Raw genomic sequence first — 22,828 nt, 5'->3', positions numbered from 1 at the left:
GGTGTGGGTGTTTCGCAGGCGAGAGATAACTGTAAATACAGCTGGCCGTGGGCTAGAATCTCTCTTCCTTGAAATACTGTGTATCTTGAGCAGAGAAGCTTAGCTTGACCCCGACTCCCTCTCTGACACTCAGAGCTGGGCCAGAGCATCTGCACGATTTGTGCAACGAATTTTACTGTTATATTCTTCATGGTACGCAGTGTGCAATTTATAAAATGATTTTTGAGGGGTCAAGGTTCTTATTTCTTATGCTAGCTGCTCTAAAATTGCATGAAAAATTAGAGCATTAAAATAATGTACTACCATTTTGTGAATAATATGTAAATAATTTACAATATTTAATAATAACTGAGTAATTTACAGCCAATGAGTGAATATGTAATCTATAAATCCTGAATCCTGATGGTGCATGCTGTGAATATTTGCTATTGAATCTTTCACGTCACCCATGCCAGTCCCCAGGGGTAAAGGAGACCGCGCACTGAAACGCAGAGGAGTCTTACTGCACACACTAAAATGGTTCTCAGTGCCATGGCTGCGGATAGAGGGCGCTCCTGCGCACCTGTCGCTATGCGGAGAGTCCCCGAGCGAGTCGAAAGAGTCACCATACTGCAGGGCCGGCCGGTGGGGCTCAGTAAAGCCACAGTGTGCGGCACGCCTGGCCCGTGCCTCCATGCACGCAGGACTGTTGCATTTACTGGTCCCCACTGAGGACGACATCATGCCGGAAGGACAGTCGGAGAGGACGCTGTCTGTTCGCTCCAGACTCCACGTTCTCCCTTCATGTCTGAGAAAGAAAGAAAGAAAGAAAGAAAGAAAAAGAAAGCAGGACAGAAAAAGTGCACAAGATGCTTAATCCAGTGGTTCTCAAATTGTAGGGGGAATGGAAGCTTCCCAAGATCTTTGATTTCTTTCATTTCCTTTGACTTCACAAGACTATGATTTCACAAGAATATAGAGCAAATGGAGTCATGTACTTTTCTGTGATTTTTTTTTTTAAACTGGACAGTTGGTCACAATCCTCTCAAGTTTCATCCATCTCTGTTTGTGTTCCACAGATAAAAATACAGATTTATACCGACATGAGGCCAGTGTTATTTTAGGGCTATTTATAAACTATAATAATTGTTAATTTGATCATTTTAATTACACTTATAGTGTCAGATGTACTAACAGCTTGCACTAGCGCAAACCATCTTTTGGCAGTAAAATAGTACTGTCATGGGTACTGTTTACTAAAGACACACAGTTAAGAAATAGAGCTGAAAAGGCTTGGATAGTTATTTTTGCACCTGATCTTATTGAATATGCATTTGTAGGAGTTTCCCTTTCAGATGCTAAATTTATGGGAGGAGAGTATTAAAATGAATGATTGGTATTTGTGCCGTTATTTAATGCATTATTTAAATTGTCTTAAAGCAGATGATAATTTGTGCATTGTCAGTAAATCACCAGCAGAAATTTCCACTGCCATTAGCACTTTTTTGTAAGGTTTTTATTTATTTATTTTTTATTTATTTTTTGCCATTAGTGATTGATTTGTGCTTGTCATTTTTATTTGTTTTTAAAATATATTTCTAAAAAGTATTCATTTTTATTAAGTGTTTAAATTTTCAGTAAGTACTTTAAGTACTTACATTTTAATATCAGGTAGTTGTCAAGGCAGCATTTACATTTTTTTTATAGTTCAAGTTTTTCATCTAATATTTATATTTTATTAAAAAAACATTTTTTTTTCTTTTTTAAATAGTTTTATTTCTTGGTAACAATAAAACCACTGCATGAGGGTGAATAAATGGCAAAAGTTTGATTTTGTAGCTTTTAATTTATTTATTTATAGGCATTATTTATATTTTATACATAAAACTTTGCCATAGATAATGTAGGTGTGCTGACAATAAATGTTCATTTTTCTTTCTTTCCTTTTACATTTAAATCATTATTCACAACAACTACCAAACTTTTTTTTTTTTAGTTTTGTTTTTTTTTATATACAACAATATATATATTTATATTAAACCATAGCTTCATTTCTAAATTGCTTCATGACGTATCGCAATCTGTCAAACAGTTCCCCATTATTCAACAAGTACAAACATTCGAACAAAATTCGCCAACAATGCGGTTGGTTGATTACAGTGGAAGTGTAAAGTTGTACAAAGATTGTTCTTGTTACAAAAGAGTCATGCCAGAAACCAAGAACCACTGGTTTAACACATATGTGTAAGAATCAGTTTGAGTGAAAAGCGTGATGTCAGAGGTCTGAGAGGTGATCATGTTGTATAACCTCTGAGTTTCACTCACTCACTCACTCACTCACTCACTCACTCACTCCTGTTACTTGATTCTAAAAGGGATGAATTATGGCCACCTGACTCAGATTCCAATGGGACAGTGGAAGGGGAAAGAATGCTGAATGAGATTAAACAGACGTATGACTCAGGAAGGGGGCAACTGGAGCACGACCCCTAGTTCTTCGTGAGTCTACACACACAAATCCACTGCTCATTTGTGGTCAAACATGCCACGCTGTCAGGAATGTACCTGTGAGTGGAAGAATGAGCCCGGGTGGAGGAGTTGTGAGATCTGGAAGACTGCCGGCTGCCAGGAAAAGGTGCCTCTGCTCTGTGTCCAATGACTCTCTCAGTCGCCGGAACATTTTTGGAAATATACTGCAGAGAACAAAAGAGGCCTTGAGTTACAGACAGATGATATTACATCACAACCAAATCCATTTTATTAAGAGGAGTGACGTACATCTACCATGGGTATCTCCTCAGGACCAGGGCCTGGGTGATTGGGTCCATTGGCAAGGTTGCGGTTGGGATGATCCACATAAATGTTCTGCCTCAGATGATTGTGCATCTTCTTCCTCTGTTTCCTGGGGGGGAGGCTACAGTGAGGCAGTGTCACTCTCTCAGACACCGGCCCAGAGTCACAATCATCACATCACATGTTGCTGCTAACTCATTTTTCAATATCCCATTTCGTTATTTTCTGTATAATGATTCTAAAATATTCAGACACTTGAGCCACACTTAACATGATGCTAAACCATAGTTCTCTGTTTTTGCTTTGATTGTTTTTTGCTTGATAAAGTGCTGTCTTTCTTTCAAAAATATACCACTTGGATTGATGTTCTACTATGTGGTGTCATTTATTTTTATACCTTATTTTAAGAAGCAAAAGTTCAAACACACTCAAAAACATTCCAAGCAAAAGTAATATATATAAAAAAAAAAAAAAAAAAAGATTTAAAACACATTTACTCAATTCCAAATGTATCCCACAAAACGTACCTTATTAATTTGGATTTAATACACTATTGTTCAGAAGTTGTAGGTCTAAGATTTAAAAAAATAATAATAATACTTTTATTAGGATCCATTAAATGAATCAGTACTTATAGTACAGACATTTACAATGTTACAAAAGATCTTCTTTTGTTCTTTTGACATTTGTGTAAATCAAAGAACAAGACTTTTCCGCAAAAACATTAACTAGCACAACTGTTTTCAATATTGATAATAATAAGAAATCATATAAGAATGTTATCATCTGGAGTAATGGCTGCGGTAAATTCAGCCTTGCTATTACAGGAATTAATCACATTTTAAAATATATTCAAATAGACAACAGATATTTTGAATTGTAATACTATTTCACACTATTTACTTATAAATATAAGAGATTCTTTCAAAAACCCAAACGTTGTGAACAGTAGTGCACTTTTAAAAGTTGATACTTCTAATTAACTTCCATAACATGTGATTTCAGTTTCCATGGAAATTTGTCATACAATTGAGGCCGGTCGAAAAATTCACAAAGGGCACCATTAAATGTTATTACAGTAATGTGTTTACAATTCAAATTAATATTGCTGCCGTTGTGCCTCATACTTACTTGGTTTTGCAGTAGGCCACCACGCAGACTATGCCCACCACCAAAAGAGCCACACAGATGCCGGTGATTGTCAGGACTCTCTTCTGATAGAGCTCCTCTGCCTCTGCACATCACCACACAACAACAATTACCAGACTCATTCACAACTCAAACAACTGGTCCTAAACTCTCACTCCATGGATGCCTCCCTCCACTGGGGGGCGTCGCAATTCAGCTCAATTTACAAGCTCTACAACATTTAAAGGGGACAACTGAAATATGGATGGATCTTCGAGACAAATTGGTTTAAAAAGGGATTGCATTGGAGAAACAATCATCGGCGTCTTTGTTTGGCTCAGTCTGTTATAGTTTATTAATGTATTCATAAGCAATCAAATCATGTATGCATAGAAATCTTTAAAGGAATATTCTGGATCCAGTTATCAGACTGAGCTCATTTGACAGCATTTGTGGTATAATATTGATTAGCTTGTGCTAATATATATATATATATATATATATATATATATATATATATATATATATATATATATTATATATTATATATATATATATATATATATATATATATATATATATATATATATATATATATATATATATATATATATATATATATCAAACCACAGGCTACATCCAGCCTTCTGCCTTTTCCTTGTAAGTGGGCCTTGGTTTGGTCACACAGAACGTATGTCTGAGAGCAATGGTGGCTAGTTAGGGTAGAAATATTTAATAATCAATAATTAAATAATTCAGCTGTTGTTTGCTCAGTAGTGTAGAGCAAGGAAGAGAACATTATTTCTGAAGGGCCTCGTCTGTAGGAACGGAGCTGATTATGTGCTTTAAGCAGACAGCGGGACTTCATAGAGACCCTAGTTTACACGTACCGTAAAATGGACCACTTTCAAGGGAAAACAGAGGCTGTTTTTGTAAACAAAGAACAGACAATTGGGAGAGGTCATATAAACAACCTAATTATGGTCCTAATGCAGTTTGGCATGCTAGGGCACTAGGATTCAGTTTGGTCAAGCACAGTAAAAGTAAGAACAGGAAAGAAAAGAGAGACTGCTTTCAATTTAAGTCATTATCAGCTGCACAAATCGCATTGGTGAAGCAGAAGAATGGCAAAGTAGCGTGCAAGGATAGAAAATAAGTAAGCAAAGACAACACAAAAATAGGCAGATGGAAGAAGGAAAAATGAAAGTAAAGGAAGTAATTTGTTTGGGGAAACAAAAGGGAACTCTTATCCGCAGCACTCGTCCATATTGCCTTGAAAGTCAAAGCACCATGATCAGCTGTACAATAAAAGTCCATCTGGAAAAGTTACAGCTGGTCATGATCAGATTTTATGTAAACGCTTTGAAAATATAGCTGTACAGTCCATGATGTCAAAAGTTAAACTGTAAAAATGATTTATTCAGTACTTTTGTTGTTTTCTAGTAAAAACAAAAAACTAAAAAAAAAACTTTTTTTATTGTTTTAAGCATTTATATATATATATATATATATATATATATATATATATATATATATATATATATATATATATAAATGCTTAAAACAATAAAAAAAGTATATATATATATATAAATATAAATATATATATATATATATATATATATATATTTTAATTCTCTGGAAGTCTTAATATGAAAAAAATAAATACTGATAAAAAAAAAACAAAAAAAAAACAAGAAAAACAATCTGTGCAAACAGGCAAAATCCTGAAAGTGCGTGTGCAAGGGAAAATGAACACATTGATCTAACATGATCCAAGGCTTTCCAGGTATAACAGGTATAATTAGATTCAATGTTAGTACTACTCAAGTGCACATAAATTCATTTGAAGCTACGCACTTGTTATGTTTACCGTTCAGTAAATACCAGGTTGGTGTGTAAAACTGATGGCGGTTTACACAAATCACCCCCGCATAATGCTAACTCCTTAAGAGCCTGTGACTATCTGCATACACTTGAAGAAATCTGTGTACATCTTCATGTTGATGACAAAAAACCGACTCAATAGCCGACTCTTTATGTCATTCCAACTAATTCAACAAAATATATGGTTGTCAAAAGTCTTGCGTAAAACTTGATCTAACTACGCACATTGTTAAATGCTCACAGTAAAACTGTTTTTGGCAACATTTCTGGGGCCGCGAGAACATTTATGGCAAATTTTAAAAACCTAGGCTTTATTAACACTGCACGCAAATACAATTTAGTTGTCAAAACTGAAAAGTTGTTTGTTCAAATAGTGAAGAGAATTTATGGTATTTGTGCATTGTTTGTTACACATGATGCAGTATGGATTTTTGTTAAAAATCTGCTTATGCAATTGGTAAAAAAGTACATTGAGGGCACATAATTGACCCAAAGGGAACATTTCTATATACCTTTTAAGGGTCAATAATATACATTATTTTTGCTGCAAGAAACTAATTTATTAAAAACTATATAATGCAGTTCATTAATACAATGACTTGACTAAAAGTCACTTTTCTAAGCATCTTTTTAATTTCTGAATTAAAACAAATTTTAATATTACCTTTAATATTACCTTTAAAGTCAGAAATTTCCTGATACTGTGTAATGAGGAAAAAAAGCTTTATATATATATATATATATATATATATATATATATATATATATATATATATATATATATATATATATATATATATATATATATATATGTTTGTGTTTTATTAAATAACATTCATGCTGGTTTTGTCTGGATTTTATGATGTTTTTTGTCAGTTTGTATGATGTTAAATCTGAGTAATGTCGCTGAATGACAGAAATAAATAAATAAAATAAAACATCTGGAATCTGATATGATTCCAAAAAGCACAACCCCCCCCCCCCAAAAAAAAACAAAAAAAAAACAAACACTGATTTTAATCAGATATTTAGACCACAGATGGATGTTTATAAACATCGGATTTCATGTTGTTTTTTCCTAAACGGATTGGAGTCAGATCTGATTCTTTCTGCTTGTCTGAACAAAGCCTTAAAATCCCACTGTGATGAGACGAGGGCTGCAGATAATGATTCCCATGCTGACTCTTGGAAAGAGGGGCTACTATACAGAGCAATGGCTGATTGACAGATTTATTAGTTCATCAATTTGTTCATTTGCTTTAGAGTCCACCAGAGAGAGGCTACGGAGGTGTGTCGAATGGAATGAGAGCTACACAGTTCCATCTGGAAATCGGAATGAAGGATTGGTCCATACCCATAAATTCAATCCCAAGAGACTCTGCCAGTGCAAAGAGTTGATAATGAAGAGCAAAACAACAGGGAAAGAGGAAAAACAAGATTTAAGAGAGCGATATCCCACCATACACAGAAACACATATGGGCATTATGAAAGTCACACTGTGGACACATCATGCAGATACTATGATGTGAAAAAGAGTAAGTCCTTAGATCATGCAGGTTAAAGCATGTCTGAAATACGTGTTTCTAGACGACAAACCTGGATTAATGGCTAAAAAAGATTATCGTAACTGTGAGTAATAAAGAAGAATTTTGATTAAAATCATCAAACTATCATCTAGCACCAAACTATTTCGGTATTTATTGCATGGATTAGGATTTGAGATTTTGAAAACGAGCAGCTAGGTTAGTAGATTTAATTTTATGAATGAATGCCATTGTGGGGTAAAGTCACTGTTAGACACTTTAGTTCATGTTATTCTACAGCAGTTATTTCAACTCAATCATTGATATAATTATTGTTATGCTACAAACAAAACATCAAGTATGCAAGAATGCAAGTAAATCAATAAACATTCCAGTGGTCATTAAACTACACAATTGAAATATCTCTGATGTGTCTTACCTGTGGGGCACACAGACAGCTGATATTATTCATGAAACATTTTGGTGCATTTTTATGTTAATTGTTAATATCAAGATGCGATTTACACTCTGGGACGCGTATATTAGTAAAGCATGCTCTATGCCACAAATATTATGATTAGACAAGGTCATTTATTTGCCGTTATCTTCAATCTGGTTTGAGATTGGTACATTCAGATACTTGTAAATAAAAAAAGCAGTCATAGCGGCTTTAAATGAGGAGCTCTGAGTGTCATAACTGGTGGTATACTGTAGTTGATAATCCTTTCAAAATATGTTCTCGCACAAAGGGACCTGGGTTCAGGATAATTTGATTATTTGAATTAATGGATGAGATACAAGCACTTTTCTGGCAAATTCACGTGACTAATACTAGCTGCAGGAAATTCCCACTGTTGTCATGACAACGTAATTTCACAAGCTTGATAGAGGTGGAAAAGATTAATTGTCAGGTAGAGATAAGCTACTGCTTTTTTAAAATACTTATTTTTTACATAGAAAAAGCTAAATAAAAAATAAATAAAATAAAATTTGTGCCAGTATAGTAAAAAGCAGCTTGGATATTCCTCAAAATTTCTCCTTTTATGCTCTACAAAAGAAAAAGTGAGATCTTTGATCTATTCAACAGTAACAGCTCTACATTATTTATTTATTTATTTACTAAATATACATTTCATTAAAAATTATGTCAAACTAGTGTTTTTAGTGTGGAAAAGATGAAGTTGACTACCCTGACTTGCCAATCTCTTCGCTAAATGTGGCTTTAGAGACAAATGCATCTTTATGGATTACATAATGAAAGAGTTTTTGTTTTCGATTTGAATGATTTAGTTTGAAAGTAGTTCAAGTATCGCTGAGTTTCGGTTCATTTTGTGTAGCTCTCCTGACAGAGATGGCATAAAGCACATCCTGATGGTTTTCTTTATTTTACAAAAGCACAGCATTTGTTGATATTGTGTTTGCACACAAATAAAAGTTCACCTTTTGCGCTTCCGAATGATGTAGTTGCTATTAGGCCTACTCTTACGTTTATGAGAAGAAATGAAGGATATTTTAAGTTTCCACTCTTATTATAAAAAAAAAAATGCAAGTTATCGTGCTAGAGCCTTTTTGTCCTTCATTATGCGTACTTCAGCTTCCACTCTTCGCATAAATGACTGGATATGCGTCTAATAGTGCACATTTATCTAGGTTAAATTTTTAAATTAATATTGTGAAATGCATGAAGAGTTTTAGATCTCTATATTTTTTTTTTTAAGCAAGTCATGTTGATTTGAGAAGACTAAATTGATTAAACATATGCTCACTGCTGCTGGCTGCTTGGTTGTTACTTAAAAAAATAAAAGAAAAAACTTGAATTTAATGAACATAAAATGTTACAAACATATTTCTAAATTAACTTCATAAAAAAACAAATAAAAAAAAAGAGAGAGAAAGGGGTGAGACTCGTTCCCTCGTTTCAATTAAAAGTTCCCCCTCAGATCATCGGGCCACATATGCACCCACATACCCTGCATAGCCAGACGAAACGCCCCCAATCTACACGCACTTATTATGCTACATATATACTATTTACATTTTCTTAAGGTGTATAAGCCTCAGTACTACACTGTTTCAACATCTTATGTCGACAGACGCTCATTTCCAGACCTCACATAATGAACAATGCTACAAAGTACAGAAAGGAAGCCTGGGTGTTGACAGTGGAAAAGCTAACAATCCACACATGCAAAGACTTGATCCACTGTCCTGATATAGGTAACAATTCCAAGTCGATAAATCATCGCATTGACATGACATGACATGACACAGGTTATAGCACAAGTGTCATAGAATTTTTCTTGTTTTGCACCACTTTGAGTGTTTTTAATAACAACTAATAAATCATTCCATTTATACAGAGAGGAAATCTATTCCGATCTCATGCAACTATGTGCGCTTTCTGTCCACAGATAGTTTTGTTAATGTCAATCTTTTGTGTCTTACCTCCTGTCTTTTTATTAACTAATAAATATATGTTGAGATTTAGGTCAGTGTAAAATGTAAACAGCGGCAGCACAGCAATGCTGTCTAGAGCACAAAGGCCTGATTATATGCACTTTGTGGACACAAGCAGGAGCCAATAGCTCACAGGCATGAGCTGTCAGGTGTAGTGATTCCTGTACCTCCCTCTAATGTATGTGTTTTTCTGTAGTTGATGAAAATGTGCGGTTGAGATGCCAATCTGTAGCCTTATACAGTTAAAATGTGTCACCTCGGGGAAGTGGAGCTGTTTAATTTCACAGCATAATTAAGGGGTGGATTTGTGAACTGTGGGGTGTGTAGAGTATTTGTGGCAGGATTGTTTGAGGGAAACAATGCTGGTACATTGCACAGTGCTCTTATTTTACATTGCACGGACTTGTGAAACTACACAGCGGTGTATTGTATGCAATTGCTACAAGTTATAAAATAAACAGGGCCATATATTTATACATATATTTATGAATTTGGAACATGCTTTTATGCAAAGCATCTTTGCATTTAAGGAATACAGCTTTATACATTTCATATATTCCCTGAAAATCGAACCCAGGACTTTACTGTTGCTATCGCTATGCCCCACTAATTGAATCATAGAAACTAGCATTGATATTAAAGGCTGATTACTGATAAATGGCTGACATTAAAATACCACAACACACTCAATTCTAATAAAACTCAAAAAATTATTTTGGTTGTGATGGATATTCATTTTGAGATTTGCTAAAGATTATCAGTGTTTAAGATTAACTTTAAGAGTCAAAATATCAAATTTTTTATTAAAATGTCCAACTAAATTCAACCATTTATATGAAAAAAATGAGAAAATGAGTGTGCACAATTACATAGCCAATACGAGCCCATATATAGATGCTAACAAATAAAAATAATTCTAATGATAACCAAATTTATATGGCACTGATAAATTGTTCATCCTTAAGACTTTTTTTTATTAGTGCTCATTTTGGGATTATGCATTTTTGTATTTAAATAATTATTATCTATCTATCCATTAATTTTGTTTATTTTCTAGCTGGACAATCTATAGCATGTTAGTAAATTGACAGTAACTATATTTCTGTTTTATATGTTAAGGAATAATGCAGCATTTAATTAGAGGTGTTCATTCCCAATATGATTATATCTAAGTTATGGTTCACTTTATTAAAGAACATGCATTCATACTTGAAAACATGCATCTCTGATCATGCTATGAGATAATGTAAAGTAGAATCGATAAAACAATGATGCAGGGGGTGAATGACATACTGGACCAAATAAAAATCATTAATTGTAAAAAATAATAATAATAATAATTTGATTCTGTTAGACCGATAAGTAGATTATTAACCATTAAGGAGCAACATTCCACATTTTCAGTTCCAGCATGCAAACAAGTCAGAGACAGACATACAAGAAGAAATGGACATACGGTAGAAACTGGCCATAACGTAGGTTTGACAGCGATCACCAGTAAAGTCATTTGGACACCTGATGGAAGGAGACAAAACCATAGAAAGAAAGAGAAAGGGAGAGAGTGTCGAGCAGAGAGAAAAGATGCAAGAGAAAGAGGAGAGGGTGAAAGCAAGAGAGAGAGAGGGGGAAAAAGAAAGCAGAGAGAACATTAGGACAACAGCACAATGATGTACAGCAGAAGCAGAGGATCCCACTGGAGGCACCACTGTGTCTATTTCAGGACAGACTTAAGCCAGCAAGCCTTGGGAGGTGGAAGGAGGTAAGGGAGAGACCACAGTGGTAACCCAGTGACAGCTGGTCCTCTGTTTGCAGCTGTGCATCAAAAGTCAACATACTTTTATCAGGCATTGTTAACTTCAGGGGCTCTGTCTGCAAACACCGCTTGCCGAAGTATCCGTCCGGACATCTGGGGGAAGGAGAGGTGGAAAAGATGACACACAGATATACATCAAACACACACACACACAGAAGAATGTATGCACAGCAAGGATAGAAACACAGCTGTACAATCATTTGAATGCCATTTCGATTCTTCAAGCCATCGTTTGTATCATTTTTCATTTCTAAATATCTATAAACCATTCTTAAAAAAAAAAAAAAAAAAAAGATTGTACTATCTAATATTCTTACCATCTAATATTTAAAGATTTTTTTTTTTTTTATTTTGTTTTGGAAATTTATCTTCAGTTTACACTACCATAGTTTGAGTTTTTTTTTTTTTTTCTTGTTTGTTCTCAACAAGACTGCATTTATTCAATCAAAAATCTGATAAAAACTGTGAATTGTGAACTAATACTGTGAAATATTATTACAATGTAATATAACTGTTTTCTATTTGAATATATTTTTAAATGCTATGTATTCCTATGATGGCAAAGTTGAATTTTCAGCAATTTTCAGTGTCACGTGATCCTTCAGAAATCATTCTAATATGCTGATTTGTTGCCCGAGATTTCTTATTATTCTCAAAGTTGGAAAATATAATTATATAAAATATATATATATATATATATTTTTTTTTTTTTTTTTTTTTTTTCGGCATTCTTTGATAAACAGAAAGTAAAGACAGAAAGGCATTTATTTTTAAATATACTTTTTTGGGGGGGGGGGGGGGGGGGGTGTGCAATTTAAAAGACTTTAAAGTCAAATGATCAAATGAATGCATCCTTGCTTAATAACAGTAGTCATTTCTTTAAAAAATAAATGAATAAATAGAACTGACCCAAAACATTTGAATGGCAGTGTTCAGGGTAGACATTTATGCATTTGCCAGACGCTTTTATCCAAAGCAACATACAGTGCATTGCATTCAGGAAACACATTTACATTATATCAGTTCTTATTTTCCCTGGGAATCAAACCAACAGCTTTGGAGTTATTGGCACCATGCTCCAATTACTGAGCTACAGGAAAGGCAGTGTATAATGTGTATATATATTTATTTTTTATACCACATTGGCAAGTTGTTTTACTCTTGTGTCTTAAGCATAAACCACTATGCTGTCAGGGGTAAAGTATGCAGTCGGTACAGTATCAAGCTGGAATGAAGCAATCCCATTTTTTGCAAACACAAACAGCTGAAGCTGTATCTCAGCTTATAAGCAGCACATAGCTATTACGGTCACCTGATTATGACATGGCTCTCATTCATGGATTTGATTGGCCAATTATGCTTATTCATGTTATTCCAGTAAACAAATTACGGCTCATCAGTGTGTAATGAGCTATATGGGTAATGTTTTCCCAGCGTTAATTCCTCTTACTCTGTAACTGCTCTAGTCAGCTATCACTGATGAATGGCCACCTCCAATTTCCAGGACAAACAGAAAGTTCAGCTTATCCTCTGAACGCCGTATCACTGTGCTTCCCAAGTTGGACCGCCAGAGGCAGGAGTGAATCGTAGCTCAGATTTATGTTGTTTTCCATGAAAATGGCCAATTATGTGTAAGCAAAGATGTGTTATATATTAAAACTTTGTTTTCAGAGAGCATGTCTAGCTTCAGTCTTGCTTTAGGCCTAAATCGAACAAGATTTAGTGAAAATTAAGTTTATATGCAGGACATAGAGGGTGTGCGTACATATAAGGCCCCTTTAAAAGTAAAAAAAAAGCCCTTATGGTTAGTTTTTGAATTTTATTTTATTATGCATGACACAATACATGCAGCACACGCATTAAGCCGTCGGTGAGTTTATAGAGTGTAAATTAGCATACAGTTTCTGACTTGTCCTCGTCTCTTTACCTTGAAGAAACACGGTAATGTGAGGACATATCTGAAATGTGGCCTAACTTTCATATACCAGTCAAAACTTTGGACTTTTGAGAGGATTTTCAAAACACCTTGTGCTTTTATATTTCCTTACTGATCCAAATATATATACTGAACTGAACTAACTGAAATTGATAATGAAAGGCAAACAATGTTTTTTTTTTACATTTTTATTATTATTTATTTATTATTAATAATGCCTTTATTAATGTTCTAAAATGCATATAATAAAGCCTTTATTGATAAAGCAATACTAAAAGAATTTGACCAAACTTATTTATCATTAACCTCCGGAAGTCAAACTAAATATTAGAGTTGCATTTTCTGTCCATTTCATTCAGAGGTTTCCCATTTTAGCTGCCTAAACTAAATTTTAAACTTGGGGAAAAAAAGTGAATTTTGTGAATTTCAAGCAATGAAGTCATCATTAATTATAAATAATAATAATAATAATAATAATAATAATATGATGTATCCAAACCTTTGACTGGTAGATTAGTTAAAGTGTATTCACATTCTGTCATGCTGTTTTCTCCAGTCTCCCCCCTTCCCAACCCCCTGAGCTCATCCTCCTCAACTCTGGCCATTTTTCATTCCTCTCTTTCCCTGTCTTTCTCTCTTTCTTTTGCTCTCTCTCACTGGCAGCAGGAGCCAATAGACTCTGTTTAATGAAAAACTACCAAGACGATGAGAAAGAAACAGAAAGAGCTAATTTTTGCCAGAACTGGGCTGTAGAAGTAAACCTGAAGAAGATAAACATCATGATATTCCAAACAAGCCTGGCCATCAGGAACACAGATACCAAGAATCCAGCTCCAGGTGGCCAAACCGTATAAACGCACAGCGCAGCACATGTAGCGAAGATGAACCAGAACCACATTCGGCAGATTCAACAGTGCAATGAGCCACACAGATCAGAAACAACAAGAAAATACATGGCTATCTTTGTATCCAAAAGATAGATTTTCATTATCAGCATTTTTTTTTTTCACAAGTAATTTGTGAAGCAAAACTGGGCAAAATAATAAGATTATATATCTTGAATTAAGTTTAACACCACTGGCACACAGTTATTGGTTTAAGCATAAATAATTTCCTAATGGGTTAAGAAGAATACACTTAATTAAATGTATATCAAAATGATATTTTATTTGAATACACACATACTTTATAGATATGAGGAGATTAAAAAAAAAGATACTGTCTTAAACAATTTTGCTTCTCAAGTACATAAATCATGTTTTAAGTAATATTTTCACTAGAAAAACATTGTTTCATACAGAAAATGTTCTGTTAAACCAACAAATGTAATTTTTAAGAGACAGATCGGGTTCCAAGTTAAAAGCAGCCATTTATATTTACAGTGCAATACACTGTGGAATAGAAAGCTCTGCAAACACTAAAAATAAAGTCTAAAAATAGCTCCCTCAGTCCGCTAGTTATAACATCTAATCCTGTTTTAAACACACATCAGTCTCTAACCAGCACCGCAGGCATTATAAAACACACACAAATATCAGCCAGATCCTCAAAAAGCTCAAATGCATCTGTACTATATTTGCTGAGCCTTCATGCTTTGTCATTCTGCTAATCTGTTTTGGTTATCTAACTACTCAGTCTATTCTTTAAAGCTTTACTGTAAGGCTGTAGGTGACGTTTCACTGGGCAAAGCTGCTATAAATCATGTGAAGGGCTCTGAGAGAGAAAAAGAATAAAGGGTCTCTCTTTTGCGCCCTGCTACCCTCGATCAGATTACTGCAACTCTGTAAAACGAGAGACTGAAAGAGTGCATTCTGACCCAGAAGGCATTGTATCACTTCTATCCTGCTGGTGAATCTGTCCGAATGAATCAAAGGACGTACAATTGATCCAACACACACACACACACACGTCATACCTAAATGACATTCTCCTGGAAATAAAACCTGATCTCTTGATCGTCATTGTGTTGCATAATAAAGGATGCATCTGGTCTAAAGAAAAAGCACTGCTGTTATGAAAAAGCAGCTGTTTTCATACAATAATATTTGGAAAGTTTAATGGCGCTTTCCACGAACAGAGTACGCAAAAGTGCCTGAAGCACTCGTTTTTTCAACAAACGGTCAATGAAAGGAGGCACTTCAATTGTTGATCGTCAAACTCAGGAGGTCAAACGAAATTTTTATATGAGCGATTTTCTTTTCTCTTCATTTTATACGAGGTTTGGTATTTTTGCAGCTGTCTAGCAATAAATGTGAAATAGGACATTAATAATATTTAATCAAAAACACAAAACAATGCAAGAATGGGGGACAGGGTTGGAAGTTTAGCTTAACTTAAGTTATAATGCAAAACACACTAGCTAAAACATGTAGGTTTAAAGGTTGAGCTTGATGAATGCAGTCACAAAAAAAAGTTTGTTAAAATGTAAAATACAATAAGATGATTTACTTAATCTATCGTCATGGCATAGAAAGAAACCACATAATGTTTTTCTTAAATTCCAAAATTGCAAGGAATATTACGGAATGTTTTAAAGAATGCATTTTTAAACCACAGGTAAATGTTTCTATTCATTAAAATGTGTTAATAATTTTAAAAAATTATAATTCTACAATAAACTGAACATCAGTTCAGCAGGTTAAATCAAAATTAAAAAGGCAGGAAAGACCAAAATAACCATTATAAGAAAGTGCTAGGTTAATCAGTCCCTCCAGAAAAACGCGATTATGCGATCGCCTGATTTAATGCATAATCAGCCAAAGGCCGCATATTTATGCGGGGGTCGCATTTTTTCAAATATGCCGCTCTTTTGCTGCATAAATTGCCGATTTCAGAAAGCAAAATATGCAGGGCTAGCATGATTTCATAATCCCTGTATTTTCGTTGCAAAAACCTCACATATATATTAGCAGAAAGTTGAAAAATGTTGCGTTTCCTTCACACAAGTAAAGCGCCATTTTCTGCCTATTGCCATGGGAACCTTATGAAGTGACATAATTACGTGACGTAAACATCATCTGCAAACCCCGCGGTGAAACCAGGGTGAAACTTGAAATGCGCAAATCATTCTTATTTGCCAACAAAAATAAGCACAAAAGAACGCGCGAAGCAGTTTCCCGATTTGTTACATGACAGTGGAGGCAAATTATATTACGAGAACTTGCGAAAACTGCGGAAAACTTGCTTGCTAACAAAAGAAGTTGATGTAACTTTACAGTTTTAAGATTGCACTTTTTTGTTACAGAATAGTACCAAAAACTTACAGTTGTAATTATATTAGTAGTATGTAAAATAATTTACACTGCAGTAAGAGACTGCAACTTAAATATTCTGTGATTTAGTATGCTCGCTTATCATAGGAAGTAATACGAAATTACTCTTTACATTGAGGTAGTAGCCTAGTGAGAAAAAGGTGTTTGGGGAATCACCTTTTTTTCTCTTTTTCATCAAACCGCAGTTTTTGCAAGTTCACGCAATTTCATCGCATAAAATTGCAAAAATATCCTGTATATTCCATTGCATTTTTTAAGAAAACTTGCCGCAAAATCAAGGATTTTTGCCCGCAACAATCACAAAAGAAATCCACATTTTTCTGGAGGGACTGTTTAATAATAATAATTTAATTATAACTGTGTTCAAGAGAACACAGAGTAAAATGCACATATTATAGTAAAATGGCCACTATACTCAATGAGTCTTTAGATCAGAACTTGTCCTTGATGTTCAGCACAAGTAGGTATCAGGGGTGCTGAAAAAGCTGTGCAGGGGCCCCCTCACTGGCGGGATATGAATCTCCTCTGGCATTTCTCTCTCCTCTTCAGTTTTGTCGCCTGTCCCGGTCTTATGTAAACATGACAGGGGTGTCGATGTGGAGCTGCTGTAACTTGGCAGGCCGTAAAATAGCGAACCCCCCACCCCACCCACCATAATCCCAGCAAGAAAATAATTACGGACTGGGTCCATTCTTTCTTCACTTCCTATATGTGTGTCTAACTTTGTATTTCAAAGAAAAAGGCAGGCATAAATATGAGGTAGCTTGTATGGACGGAGTTGTCCGACTGAGTAATTCCTATGAAAGTCTGGCCTATATTGAATGAGATCGCTTCGGGCCAGCAATTCCCAGCGGCCTTGACTGCATTATCCGACTTTTCTGGACCTGTGCCTCACCCAAGAGTGAATTAGCTGCAGCAATTGAGTTATTGCTCCTTCCAATTTGTACACAACCTATTGAATGGCTGTTGCAGCCATGTCTTTGCCGTTTGCTTGCTGTGCAGTATTCTAGGGATACACACGTGCAGACGCGCACACCATGCAGCTGGGTTGAAAATACCAGCAGGTGCACTCATAACATGGCGCAACATGCGGTCTGAAATTGATTAAAAAAGAAAAAAAAAAAGAAGAAGGGGAAAACCAGCACCTCACGGTTCACTGCTATAAGACCCTATCACATAAATAGCCCCATATAGTGCACAAACACAAACTCGTTTCCACGTGCATCCTTATTTGTCATCTCGCCCTTCACAGCTACTTAATCGCCTTGGTCTTGTTTTAATAATGCGGCTGAAAATATTTTGTTCGGCGCATAACAAGATGTCCTGAGCATCCCTGATTTAAAAGCGTCTGTGTAAATCAGTGTCCTTTTTCCCTGTGATTGAAATGTAAGCAAACCGACTTATTTACCTTGTGGGAGGCCTCTGACTCTCGTAAATATTTGTTCCAGCACTAAACCAGCATGACATGGCATTTCACAATGGCTTGATGCACATCGCTCCAGCACGCTAAACATGGGCCACCGGAGCAGGACAAGAGGCCTGCTTTTTTTCAGTTCCCCAAGCCCATCACAGTCATCTCACACTCATCAACATCTGTAACAGTGAGTCAACCCACTGTGCCCTGACTCAAGAGGGACTCGAGTGAAGACAGAGCGAAAGATAGAGTTAGAGAGAGAGAGTTTAAGTAGAAAAGGATGGGTGACTTGATGGATCCCATTTGGCCATTACTGGAAAAAGACAAGGAACTCCAAGAACTAGAGATTCTTACTTCACTTAGCGTGCAGTTCTTAATCTCTCAGTTAGAAGAACAGAAAGAAGGGAAACTGTAGAAGAAAAGCATTGAATGAATAGCTGTTTATTTAATTATGGGTATAATTATGTCACAGTGGGTTGATATTTATTACAATAAACAGATTTCAACTCTTCTTTTTCTATTTTCAATGTTCCATCATTTTGAAATCATTACTAGATAAATAAGTAAATATTAAATGACATCCGTTTGTTTTAAACAAACTACGTCTTTCAGTTGTGCTGTAATTTCCACCACCACAAACAGAACATTTATATTACGTAACATACCCAAGCTGTAATTTTGGTAAATTATGCAAGAAGTATGAAATCATTCTTCCCTGAGTTTATCTAGGATATCATGAAATGCTAACTCTGAAATTAGCTAGAGGAAGCGCTTTTGTTGAAAACAATGGATAATTTGAGACGTGGTGGAAATTATATTTGATGGCAAAATAAATAAGCATAAGTTCCTTGATGAATGCATATACTGCACACCGTTGAACAGCGCTCCGACCTTAATTATTATCAATGTGCACAGGACCTAAAGTGCCCATAGATTAAGATATAGCAAATATGCTGAATCCCATTGATTTTAATAAAGTTGGGTTGAGTGTGACTGAGAGATAAAGAAGGTGAAGAACAACGTGATCCACCAGGACTGTAAATAGACATGTGGGAAAAGGCTCGGGAGAGAAACTCACTTGCAGGATAGCCGATTTATACCATGTATGTAGTAACAGTCGCCGCCATTCACGCAGTACGCCTTCTCGGACTCGTTGCATCTTCTGGCGTGACCCGAACCCGGAGATAACGTTGTGGTTACTGCAGGAAACAAAGACACAAGCATTTTAATGCATCAGCATGCCACCCAAAAAACAAAAGACAGAGCGTTCAGTGAGTGCAAACAATAAAGAGAACAGGCACGTTTTCACGCTTCCCAGTTAACAATCATTACATGTTACTGATCATTTATCACATTTCAGCTCATGTCCCATTCCCTACAACACCAGTCATTCACTAGAACAATGACTGATTGCAAATCTCTCTGCACACCTTTGCTGCTCTGCTGAGGTTCGAGACGTTCGATAAGCAAAGATAAATATTTCAGCCCCACACACACACCGCCTGCTCCGTCTGATTCACAGGTCTGGAATGGATCCGTAATCCCGCCGCATTATCGGAGCAACGTTCGACATGTTTTGAGGAATACTGCACCTCAGGGGTAAGAAAAAATGAGAGGCCTGGTGAAAATTGCCACACTGTCAGCAATTTGTTTACCTAAGGTAAAAGTTCAAGGGGTGTACGTTGTGGCGCATGAACAGGTTTACTGAATTTGTAATCAAAAGCAGACATGTGAAGATTGACAGTCCCGCTGCCACATTATGCACATACCTATGCTGTTTCTCACCGCTGTTAAACAGAGCATGTCTGCAAACACTCGTGTCATCACCACCCAAACCATGTTTTTTCAAACACACAATGGTTTCTGTTTAGCCCAGCAAAATGGAGCATCTTCGTCATGCTGAGACGGCGTTCAAAGCAAATGTTTAGAAGGAACATGCTTATTTAATCTCGCTAATCACAACGAAAAAGACAAATGGGTCTCCTCCAGTCATTTTTTAGGCATCTCTTTACCACATCAAGCCCAACATTATTTATGTAATCAGAGAAATATTGTGATATCCAAATAAATGTTAATAGAGTTGCTGGTAAGCATGGCTCAGTTCGCCCCTGCTAGTCCATCCCGTTTCAACACCATTAGGAAGCAAATAAAGTATCTTTTGTAAAGACAGCCATTCAAAAGTAGCTTGTATTCTTGTATTCTTTTTTTGTATTTTTTATTTATTTTGTTTTCAAGCAGCATATTATATATAATGGGTCAATAAGGTCGATTTATGCTACCCAAAAATAATATATAAAATAACAATACAATTTAAAGGTTTAGGAGGCAGTACTTGTATTCATATTTTTGTGCAGCAAGGGTGCAACAAATTAATCAAAAGTGACAGTAAATACATTCATAATATTACAAAATATATGTCTTTTTCAAATAAACGCGTTTATTATAAATACAGATTTGCATCACAGAAATAAATTATGTTCTAAAATATATTCAAATAGAGAAGTTATTTTAAATTGTAATAATATTTCACAATGTTAATGTTTTTACTGTATTTTTGATCAAATATGCAGCCTTGGGGAGAATAAGAAACTTCTTTCAAACACATTAAGAAAAGAGAGATTTCTCCACATAATGTAGGCCACATATGTGCCATTCTGATCCCACCGACTATTCACATAACAAGTATATTGACTGTAAAAGTGTTTCCTATCCATTTATACACACTGCGGGACAAGTTGAAATTATGGTCTGAGGTAACTGACAGCATGCCACACATATGGTACATCAATCTAAGATAGAAAACAACCAGGAATATTGGTTTTACTCAAGTCTGGATTCATGTTTGAGACCCTCCACTGCAGACCACCAACCAAACATTTAGTCTTCACAGAGATTGCATGACCAAGAAATCATGAACATGTCATTTAATAAGACTATTGAATCAACTGACTAAACATGAGGGTGCAGAACCTTAAACGTTTCTCATTCCTTTTTTTTAACATATCATTTATTTGTGTAAACTTTCACATAATCCCCAAACTTCCTTTTTATAGGGAGAAATTAGATTGTGAATGTTAGATTTTCAATTCTGTGTCAGACTTGTCTCTTATTTCATGAGACATAACGCTTCTTATACAATGATCGCAAATGCATGATGCAACATTCATAATGATAAAGTACAACAATATACAGTAAGAAATACTATTGTAATAATAGCAAAGTGATAGTGTGAAATATTATTACAATTTAAAGGAAATTATTGTTTTCTATTTTTAATATATTATAAAATTGAATTTTTTTCTGTAATGGCAAAGATAAATTTTCAGCAGCCATTACTCCAGTCTTCAGTGTCGCAAGATCCTTCAGAAATCATTCTAATATGTTGATTTGGAGCTCAGAAAACATTTTTACGTGATGATGATGATGTTGATGATGATTATGATTATTATTATTACCATAGTTGTTTTGGTGGAAATCATGGAACATTTTTCAGAATTCTTTGAAGAATAGAAATTTCAAAATAACAGCATTTTTTTATTATATATTTTTTTTCTAACAATGTTAAAGTCCTTACTGTCACTTTTGATCAATTTAATGGATCCTTGCAGAATAAAAGTATTAATTTCATCCAAAAAAAAAAAAAAAAAAAAAAAGTAACTGACCTCACACTTTTAAATGGTCTTGTAAGATATCTAAAAGAAAAAAATGTAATGGCTAAATTTATTTATTTTCATCTTTGCATTCATTTATGATTGAAAAGTGTCTTTTTCTGAATTAAAAGAGAATTTTTTTTAAATGAGTCACAGCCAAACATTTGCAGGGGATAGTCTTCAGCCTAGCCTCAGGCCTCCGACAACATAGGCTAGAAATTCAGCAGAGTACAAAATGTGCATCTTGTTCTTCCACTCTTTCTCTCTGCAAATGAAAAAATCCAGCAGTCCTGAGCCATAGATTTCCAACCAAGAGCAGCTCCCCGTAGGACCCCGGTAACCCCGTACATACAAGTGTTGAACACCCGGCTGAAGTCAGGCCAAGAAAAGTAAAATGCTAGCAGATGTGGAAGTGCACTCTATGTGTATTGGGGCCCTCCCTCATATCAAACATGATCTAGGGGTATTAATGTTACCACATCAAATCGCATAAGTGAAATCAGAGCACAGTTAAGGTTTGAATTTCAGGGACAGAGAGATTCTGAACTTTCCTGTTGACTTTCTTGTTCATGAAAATGCATGTCTAGTCAGGTTGTGTATTTATATATAAGTAATAATCACCACGTGTGGCTCTGGAACTCTAGAAAGCTTACAGAACACCTTGTGCCAGTATGTTGTGCAGTGTGGAAAAATCAGCAACATTTGGTTGTGGTGGTCTTGCATAACTTGAGTGAACGTCAGCTGTTTACTGAGCTAAGTTTATTTACTTGTTTTTTACAGTTTTTCGCAGAAACCGTCCTCAAATGTGGATGTCTTTGTTATAAAAATTTAAAACTCTCCCGTTATTTTTTATTCGTTTTTAATATTTATATTTACCTTTTGCTTTTCAATAGTTGCAATATTTTCACCACTAGCATCACAAAAAAAGAACCACAACAAAATTGACTGTTTTCAAACAGGTTTCCAGAACACGTC

General features: G+C 35.1%; 1 protein-coding gene across 4 annotated transcripts in view; it reads right to left on the bottom strand.

Annotated features, from left to right (window-relative positions):
* The window catches only part of LOC113064069 (pro-neuregulin-2, membrane-bound isoform-like), an 83,989-nt gene that overhangs the window by 5,346 nt on the left and 55,815 nt on the right, over nt 1–22,828 (bottom strand). The window contains exons 4-10 of one of the 4 annotated variants that reach the window (XM_026234602.1): nt 19,282–19,402; nt 11,225–11,283; nt 7,142–7,165; nt 3,904–4,006; nt 2,758–2,881; nt 2,545–2,672; nt 563–787 (exon numbers count right to left, since the gene is read on the bottom strand). In XM_026234602.1, coding sequence (XP_026090387.1) covers nt 563–787; nt 2,545–2,672; nt 2,758–2,881; nt 3,904–4,006; nt 7,142–7,165; nt 11,225–11,283; nt 19,282–19,402 — 784 coding nt within the window. Of the gene's footprint in view, nt 1–562; nt 788–2,544; nt 2,673–2,757; nt 2,894–3,903; nt 4,007–7,141; nt 7,166–11,224; nt 11,284–11,603; nt 11,675–19,281; nt 19,403–22,828 lie in introns of all 4 variants that reach the window. The other 3 variants (XM_026234604.1, XM_026234605.1, XM_026234606.1) reach the window with 3 other exon arrangements.

Source organism: Carassius auratus, chromosome 46 (genome assembly GCF_003368295.1).
Source record: "Carassius auratus strain Wakin chromosome 46, ASM336829v1, whole genome shotgun sequence".
NCBI classification, from domain to species: domain Eukaryota; kingdom Metazoa; phylum Chordata; class Actinopteri; order Cypriniformes; family Cyprinidae; genus Carassius; species Carassius auratus.
This window is presented reverse-complemented; position numbering and strand designations above follow the sequence as displayed.